The 9793-nt window shown below is 40.6% G+C and overlaps 1 protein-coding gene across 1 annotated transcript; it reads left to right on the forward strand.

Annotated features, from left to right (window-relative positions):
• The first annotated feature begins 488 nt into the window (after window positions 1–488).
• On the forward strand, window positions 489–8859 carry CAMK2N2 (calcium/calmodulin dependent protein kinase II inhibitor 2). The gene is made up of 2 exons (XM_063916627.1): window positions 489–1357; window positions 5858–8859. Exons 1-2 carry the CDS (start codon window positions 1189–1191, stop codon window positions 5926–5928), a joined length of 240 nt encoding a protein of 79 aa, XP_063772697.1. The 5' UTR covers window positions 489–1188; the 3' UTR covers window positions 5929–8859.
• The last annotated feature ends 934 nt before the right edge of the window (window positions 8860–9793 follow it).

Here is a 9793-nt window from a genome sequence, read left to right on the forward strand (position 1 = left end):
AGAAGACCACCCGTTTATTTACCCTGTACTTGTCCTATAATGTCTTCCACTATTTTCCTGTTTTATTTTGTTTATGTACTCTGTAATTGGGTGCTGCGGATCCCTTGTGGCGCCATATAAATAAAGGCTGATGATGATGATAATAATAATAATAATAATAATAATAATAATAATAATAATAATAATAATTCTGTTGTCTTTTAATACTGTTATTAACAAAAATTGTAGTTTAGCAAACGATTCTAGTGCGGGCAGGGAGGCTATCAGCCATATCCGCTGTCCATGGTGCTGGAGCAGATTGGTGCGATGAGTACTGTAGCTGCAGATTCCTGTACAGTGTGCCACACGTATGATGCAGCAGCACGCTGCAGGGTGACAGTGATATTATTAGGGCTGTAGTGTGCTCTGTCAGTGCCAGGCAATAGATTCTCATTCTGTAAAGCCCTCAATTGTCTGCTCTGCTGGTTTCCCATATAAGCGCAGTACGCCTCTTACACGGTCAGCCACAGGTGCCCTGCACACACACGCACACACGCACACCTGGAGACTATGGCAGCTGCATGCATAATATGTCAGATCCCGACGCCTCTCCCTCCACTCAGCCTGTGAGTCTCCTTGTGTCCCTAGGAACTCCCCCGACCCCAAGCGTATGATCTCTTCCCTAGGATACTCCACCCGCCCCGGTTAGTGGGTCTCCCCTCCTTCATAGGATTCCGCCCGCCCGTTCCTGTTCTCTGGGGTTTGTTTCTGTGAAGTTGATTCCTTGTTTTGCTGCAGTGTCATTGTTATTCCGCACTCGCCTCCTGATGTCACACACCCCCCTGACATGACGTCACCAAGACATCGCTTCTCTTTATGATGTAGAATTCCTCAGATTCTCCTCAGACGTCTACAAAGGAGCTGGGGAACCGGAGCCCGCCCGCGTCCTCTGACCGTCTCCTACGTCCCAGCCCTTGTCATTACCAGCACCCGTATTCATCCGCAGCCCATACAGCCACTGCAGAGTCCCCGCTCCGTCCACCGCAGGATCCCAGAAGCAGCCGCAATCTCCCTGCGCAGGCAGCGCTCTCTGTACAGCAGCTCTGCCATACACCGTGCTGGACTCCTGCCAGCTGCCTTTCCCCCCGGGTTACACCTGCAGGAGCTGCACATAGTTTCCCTGCAATACTTCGTTTTGGTGCTGTCAACATGTCCGAAATTCTCCCCTACAGTGAGGATAAGATGGGGCACTATGGCTCTGAGAGCGAGGTGGGTCAGATCTCATTCAGCTGCCGTCTCCAGGACACCAGCGCTTTCTTTGGGGGCAACCAGCAAAAAAGACCCCCGAAATTGGGGCAAATCGGGAGAGCCAAGAGAGGTAAGAGGAGACCCATCTACCCATACATATTCTCAATGTATCTTCCCATACAGTGTCATTAATAGTCACCTACCCATATATTGTAATCAATTCATCTGCCCATATCCTTAATACATCCATTTAATGTCATTACTTTATCTGACAATATATTGTCATTAATTCATCTACTCTTATAGTGTAAACCGTTATTCTACCTTCATCTTATCCTCCGTCTAAGAGCCCCAACCTGTATCCTCCATCTATGTGCCCCTCAGTATTCCATCCACTGTCTTTCCCCCTCCCCTATGCACTGCATACAGGCACCCCCAATCTGCCTACATGTATGCACCCCCCCCCCCCCAGCCTTGCTTCCTCATTCTGTGCTCCTTTCAGTCCCCATCACCTTCTTCCTTCAAACATCTAATTTACACCCTACCCCCTGTCACTCCCATATGAGGACAAAAACATTGATTTCTTTCTTAGTCATGTCTTTAATCCATATGTATTAATTTTCCCATATTCACATCCATATTCCTTGCCAAGTGATGCTGTTGTCTGTCTGTCATTCTGTCTGTGTGGAGCAGTCTTCCCTAGGTCCTGTATACCAGCAGCTTGTGTTTCGGGGTGTGAGTGATCTCATTATGTAGAGTATGAATTCATTACTGAGGCTTTGCCACTTTCTTGTGTACAGATGATAAATATTGTGTTATGAGACTGATACAGGTACACATTCTACAGTTGTACACCTATGTAGCAACATGCTCCTGTAACTTACATACATCATCTATACACATTGATACCAAGAGAATATCTATATAGGTAAACAATAGAGTAGGAACTCAGTCCTATAGCTATATAAAGGTAGGTAATCATTTATATATCTATACAAGCATCCAATGCCTTAATGCATATACATATAAACAGTACAGTGATATTGAATAAAAGGAAGGAGATTTGCATACTAGAACACTACAATTCAGGGATAACGGAATGAGGTCACAGATATCATGAATGAGGATGCATGTAAATAGGATGTTAAACTAAAGGGAAGACAGGTAAACTGTACACAACATTGCCATTGAAATGCCGACTTACAAAAATAATGAGTATACCTCTAGAGAAGTAAATAAATCACACTAAATACTTTAACATACATCCCCAAAAAGATGTAGATACCGATTAACCCATATTTTCTATATTTTATTCTGAGTTATCAGTCTGTTTTGTATAAGAAATGCATACATTTAAGGATAAATTTGCATGCCCAGTTGTTTTTGGAATATTTTTTATACATATAATATAACTAAGAAAAAAAGGATTAAACATGGGATTATAGATGATTCAAACTCCTGACATCTATCAGCCATACCATAAGCTTTATAATGAGCTATTTTGTTTATTCATATGGAAACCTGTACACCTGCAATGGCAGACTTTATAGCTTCAATGATTTAACAGGTGATTTGATTGCATATTTCTGTAACTATAATCCATACAATTGTGCATGACTGATAATAGGGTATAAAGAGATATTTCATTTCAAAATAATCTTTAGGTGCTGGAATAAGCGCTTTATGTCTCCTGAAATCCCTTAATTGGAGGCATATAATATCACTTTGTGGACATGAGGGCATTGCTCATCGTTTAACCATACAAATGTCATAATACCACTCAGCAAGACAAGGGTACACAATATCAGATGATTCACACTGGGTTGATTAGTATTGGGCAGTGGGAATTGTGTGCTGCTTACCACAATTAGAGTGACTTCATCCTAGATATATAAACACACAGCTGTAAGCTGCATGGTAGGGGCATTGGTATACCCTTACATACAACATGAAAGCTACACCACAAGGCAGAGATGCACACACATATATTAACACATTGATCTTGCTATTTAAAAGTTAAGCGCTATGCATGGTAATGCAGGTGCCACCTTATTGCACTGGGCAGGTTTCCCTCTTGGAGCCACAAGGCTGATCTCAGTCCATTGTTCTTTGTATACAGGTGGAGGGCTGCTCTCATATGCACTGTTCTTGTGTGCACCTCTGAGCTGGACAGGTTTATTTCACAGTAGTGTTTGTTCACAAATTATAATTGTAAAACAATTGTAGCATTCATAATACAGTAGTGGGTGTGGTGAAAGTTGTGACCAAATTAACATACAAAAAAAAAAAACCAAATAACCTTTTTAATTATGTCTGGCAAACTAGTCAGTTGTTGATGGTAGATCTCATGCTGGAAAAAGTTATAATATTTCTCCCTTAACATTTATATGGCACTAAATTTAATATATTGGGTACAAAAAAATAAGATGAAAGGTACCATTTTAGATGGCACATTAGGCAGCCAAAACAGTAGTACTTGAACAGTCATTAGTTAGGTAATCCTTGGATGCGATGCACAATATATTTTTCAGTAACATTAATTCTTTCTACATAGAGGTGATAATAAAAACAAGTGCCCATGAGACATTCCTGGAAGAAAATTATGGCCCACTGGTAGTGCAGTGATTTAATTATTAATAGTAAACTGAGGTCCTAGCTAGTAAAACATTTACGAAAGAGCTCTAAAATAAAAACCCAACAATCTAAGGGTCTCCAAAGCTTGCAGTGCAAATTATTGTGCAACAAACATTGTTTTATGCAGTAGCTAGCAGTTATTTACATGTTTTCAACCTTTTACTATATAAGCATTAAGCACCATTTATTTTAACGTGCTTGCAAGAGTATAATTTTCATGTGTTCCCTTTTATTTGCCTTTCCAGCTATTCAGAATCTAAAATTGGTAAAATGGTAAAGTTGGTGTCATAGCAACAAGTATAGCAGTGGTATAAACCACACCAGGACTCTGGGGTTCCAGTGCAACAATAATATGTTATCGGGCAGCAGGGTTCTTTCTCCCTGTTGGCAATTATAGGGGGCTTTCTAAATTGGGAGCACTGTGTTTTGAAGTCACTTCAATTAAGAAATATCCAGATTCCAATATCCTATAGCCTGCATCTCTTCTGGTTCTGCATGTCCAGCTCTTCTGATTCTGCATGTCCAGCTCATGGCACTAAGCCCATGAGCCTTACATTATTCACTGGCTCAAGCCAGTCAGTCAATCAATCAATCAATCAATCAATCAGAAGAACATGTTCAAAGAGACCAGCAAACACATTAATAGGCTGTTGAGATCTCACAGCATAAAAAGAGAAATACAGTATAAACCTATTTTTCTTTTGTTGTAGTGGATGAATACCTGTTGTACGGTATATTATATTTTGGTGGATGTCAGAACAACTGTTTGCTACCATTTGCTTACCAAACACCGCCATATTTCCATGGAGGACATCCCACACCACAGGCCAAGATAATAATTAGCTAATAATTAGCACTGTTTTAATATTTGATTCTGCAGTATATAGGGGGTCATTCTGAGTTGATTGCTCGCTAGCTAGGTTTAGAAGCCGTGCAAACGCTATGCCGCTGCCCACTGGGGAGTGTATTTTAGCTTAGCAGAAGTGCGAACACTTGTGCAGCCGAGCTCTGCAAAAACAATTTGTGCAGTTTTCAGCCTATTCGTGTCCGGATTTGATGTCACACACCCGCCCAGCCACGCCTGCGTTTTCCCTGGCACGCCTGCGTTTTTCCAAACACTCCCTGAAAACGGTCAGTTTACACCCAGAAACGCCCACTTCATGTCAATCACTCTGCGGTCATCAGTGCGATTTAAATCTTCGCTAGAGACTGTGCAAAACCACATCGTTCGTTGTACCCGTATGTCGCACGTGCGCATTGCGGGGCATACGCATGCGCATAAATGCCATTTTTTGCCCTCATCGCTGCGTTGCGAAAATTTGCAGCGAGCGCTCAACTCGGAATGACCCCCATAGTCCTTTTATCTGTTGGCTTATTTATATGTTGATAACAACCAGACCTGCAAACTGCTTTGCTCTCTGCATATACAATTAAGCACTACCCATTTTGTTAAACAACATTTTGTCAGCTTCCAGTTTGTGAGTGTTTATGTGAGCATGTATTCCATTTGATCATTTTTAAAGACATGAGTAGGTGCCTCTTAGATGATCTTTTGTGTTTTTAATTGATACTGTTGTTCTTTCACACAATCATCTTTTAGTGTTAGAGGTTAGTGTCACTATACATGCCCCAGAATTGAACAGCTTGGTGCACAATTTCATACCTCTCCTGGCCATATATGTGTGTGTGTGTGTGTGTGTGTGTGTGTGTGTGTGTATATATATAAAATTGTTTGTCTGCAAGTCTATGCATCATCGTGTTTATGTGTGTGTACGTGTATTGCTAGACTTTAGCCAGCTGCAGTGTAGGTGTGAATGCTCATGTTGTTTTCCTTGCTTCCATAGCCCTTACCCCCTACATCTTACTTATCTTAATTTCTCACTTTAGCTGTCTGTCACATCTCCGCATTTCATTCATCCTTCCTACAGTCACTTGTCATTGTACACACTGCTCTAGCCTTTCTGATCCCAAACTCCTTGTCTCTCCCTCTCCCTAGTTGTTATTGAAGATGACAGAATAGACGAAGTGCTGAAGGGGGTGTCGGACAAGTCTCCTTCCGGAGTATAAGGTGTGGAAGTGGTTGCTCTCCAGCGCTCACTCTCCTCCCTGATTTGTAAGCACTTTTGGCTGTGCATGTTTGTGGACATGGAGAAGAAGGAAAGGCTTTGAGGCTGCTGGCAAATCTCCACCCTCCAACTTGATCCAGACCCTCTGCAGGTCTCCTGATGGTGCCATCTGGCTCCCCACTCCACTCAGACCTCGCCAATGACCTCCAATGTGGAGATGTCCATTTCAGCACCTTCCTATAACCCTTGTCACTGTTCCTCATTCTGGGCTCTGGGGGCAGTGATGAGTCTCAACTCATGATAAAGCCAACCCCAGAATACAGTGGGTGCTGTTGTCCTTAGCATCTGCCTGTGTGCCAAGAAGGTGCTTGTAGATTGGGGCACCATGGAGTTTTTGCCTACCAACTCCAATCCTTGCCAGGTGCTGCCTCCTCATGCCTCACAGTGTACACCCCAGGGGATGTAGGTTATTAGAAATGCACTTTATTCTGACAATGTGTCTTTTGTGAAGTAATAATATTTAGCTGTGAGCATATTTGTGGACCCACAGGGAACCCACCTGCGCAGCTGTGTTTATATATCTATATGTACCTATATATATATACACAGTATATCGATCTATATATAATATATATATATAGTAATGTTTATATATAGGTATATATAGTATAATTTGTCTTTATTAATCCCATGACCCCTTCAGTCCACCAGTAAGCCAGCATCAAAACAATAATTGACTGGACAGACACCCATCCCACCCTTCATCTTGCCCTACATGTTCAAGATACCAGCAGGTCAGAAGCAGAGCAGCTGGAGGGCGCAGAGCAGACACAGGCCGTCTTTTTGCTGTCCAAACCCAAGCAAGAATAAGACTTAATTTGCTCCATCTCTTGCATGAGCTTCCGAATTCATCTTGGATCCCACCCCTTCCCAGCACGTTCCTTTTTAACAGGATCCCTTTACATTTGTATTTTTATAAATAACTCTTTGTTATTAATATGAATTCTGATACATGCTGGTGACTGTGCAATGTCACATCAGAGACGCAGCCAACTTCTGGATGCAGACTGATTGTCAGACAACTGGATTGCAGTTTAGGGCAGTTACTTGGGGGTGCCCTTATCAGGAGTTTATGTAACATACTGCTGCCACCACCACCACCACCACCACCACCATGAATGTGTAACATTTGACCCAGATAATAGTGACACGCGTGCAATCAGTATGTGCTGGCATTGTTTGGTAGAATACTTAAATCAAGATGCTGCTTGCTTCTAGGACATGTTGTTTCATGTCAGATTGTCTCTCTTATTAATGTATTATATAGTACATGTTTAACTAGATATACAATGCTTTATATTCTGCTAAACTATATATATATATATATTATATATGTTCTAGTTTTACTTTAGTGCATATCTAGAAATATGCTGCACATTTCATGTATTACTTTTCCGTTGGTTTTATTTCTGTACATACTTGCGTATGCAGCAAATTAAAATTTGACTTCTAGTATTTGCAGCAAGAGATATGGAATGTTTGCACATATTTCTACTTTGTATCCACAGCAGTAAGCAGATTATCTATATGTACTATTCCCAGTTTTCTATAGCTGATTCGTGAAATGTCACCTTTGCTAGCTATTATAATGTACTTCTAGGCAGTATTGGTTCATAGGGACAGTCTTCTGAAGAAATGAGTGTTGGGGAATAGGATTTGGCCGTTGCTTGGCACCTCTTTGCTGTTGTACTGATCTCTCTTAGGGAATTTGCCTATTGGGCTTGGTAACTATGGTGTCCATAATCTGAACTCTAAACCTCTATCAGCACCAATTCCAATGCCCACCTCTGCCCAATATTGTCATCAATAACCTGATAATACTGAGATCAGCCATCAACTTCTACATATTAGTTGATGAACATGTTTAGGGAACTGTCAGTACAGTTTTCACCACTAGAGAACTGCAGCAGGGATAGAGTGTTGAGGAGACCTACAACTGTACCCATTTGCTTGTACTGTAGCTATCTGATCCATACAGAACATCAGCGCATATGGGGCTTACACTGTAATCTCCACATTGCACTTTACTTGAGACCTAAAGCTGGGTTCACATTGTTGACACTGTAGCAACAAAATATGTACTTATATAATTATATGTAATGTAGTAGATGTATATCCTTATATATGTCTACTATGTACATTAACTTATAGAAAGCAACCATATTTCTTTGGGGAAATTTTGTAGCTACAAAGTCTCTCATAGAACACAACCTAACATGCATATTTGCTGCAGATACCTAGGGTTAAAAGTAATATAAGAATGTATGGCATTTGTAAAGTAGCCAATAGAATTTGTACACTGGGGTTATTGATGCTGTTATGTTCCCCGTATCTGTACCTGTAGAATAGACACTTGGGGACATGTTTAGTTCAGTCAGTCAGTCAGTGTGCAGCACTTGAAGGTTATGCAGATGTCACATGTCCTGGTGGTGGCACCTCCATTCTCTGTCTAGAATTGCTGGTGACCTCTGAAATTAAAGGCTTAGACTGGCTGAAATATGTGGCTTGGAAATTTTATACTGCTATCTGCAACCAAGGGATGGTTTCAGGAATCCATGCAGTCTCTGAATGTGAGATAACAGCTGTTAACCGCCTCTTTAAAAGGGACGTAATAGTTGTATTTTTAATTTTGTACGTTTCTTTTTTATTATTATTTCTTTTTTTTTCTTTTTTTTCTTTTTTTTTTCTTAAAAAAAACCACAAACAAAAACAAAGCTTCTGAATCCTCTGCATGGACTTAAGACTCAATAATTATACACCATTTTTTGATTCTGATATGGCAATGCTGTGCCATTCTGAGAATGACTCATTGTATATTAATATCATTTCAACTGTATTTGGTGAATAAATAAATAAACTCTGATCACCAGTGGGGTGCAGCTGCGTGTGTTTCTCTGGGGAACTTTACTGGACTGGCAGATCTGAGAAATGGATTGCAAGATGGAAATACTTCTCATATGGTAAGTGGGATGCATTCAGTAGAACGAGACTATAGCCTATATTAGGCAGCATAGTTCTTCTGGGCAGCATCAGGTAGCAGGAGTTTAACTGTGGGAGTTTAGTATGGTCACATGTAATTTTTGTTACACAAGTAACATAATCTGGAAAGGATGAGATGTCATGATGGTAACATGATATGTAGGTATGATACATGATATTTGTATGTGACAAAAGTTACCTGGTGACTCAATTAATGAGTTCCTGTAAGGAAATGGTTACTCTATCAGGAACACATTGTATAATTATTTCGATAAATAAATTATTTATAATATTTAATGATTTTGCATATGCCTTATAAAAACAGAACTCCGGGCACTAATAGAAGCCACTTTCATCCGAGAGGCTGAGTGAGGTATCCCAGTTGTTCTGGAATCTGGACACAGTTCATTAGAGAACACAACCCACATTATATCTTTGGTAGACAAAATGCATTTAATGACGTGAGAACAGTTTGGCTGTTTTAGTTCTTTCATGTTTGTGTTATTACTCATTGAAAAGGTGTAATGCACATTATCCAGTTCACCATATATTGCTGATACAGTTACACAAGTAAATGCCTTTCCTTGTAATACTACTTTCAAAATGGGTTACAGATTGTTGAATTCAAGTGGCAACATAGAGCTCAACTTCCTTGCAGCAAATTAGCAAAATGTTTATAGGTATCTGATCTTATGGCAGGAGCTGAATGCAGAGCCCATCTTCATCAACTAATGCATCAGTGCTGTAACTATACATTTTGTGCCCCCATCCCAAAAGAGTTTCTGGCGTCCCCCAATACATTAAGTATAATTTTTACCTACATGCTT

The sequence above is a fragment of the Pseudophryne corroboree genome, chromosome 4 (assembly GCF_028390025.1).
Source record: "Pseudophryne corroboree isolate aPseCor3 chromosome 4, aPseCor3.hap2, whole genome shotgun sequence".
Classification (NCBI taxonomy): domain Eukaryota; kingdom Metazoa; phylum Chordata; class Amphibia; order Anura; family Myobatrachidae; genus Pseudophryne; species Pseudophryne corroboree.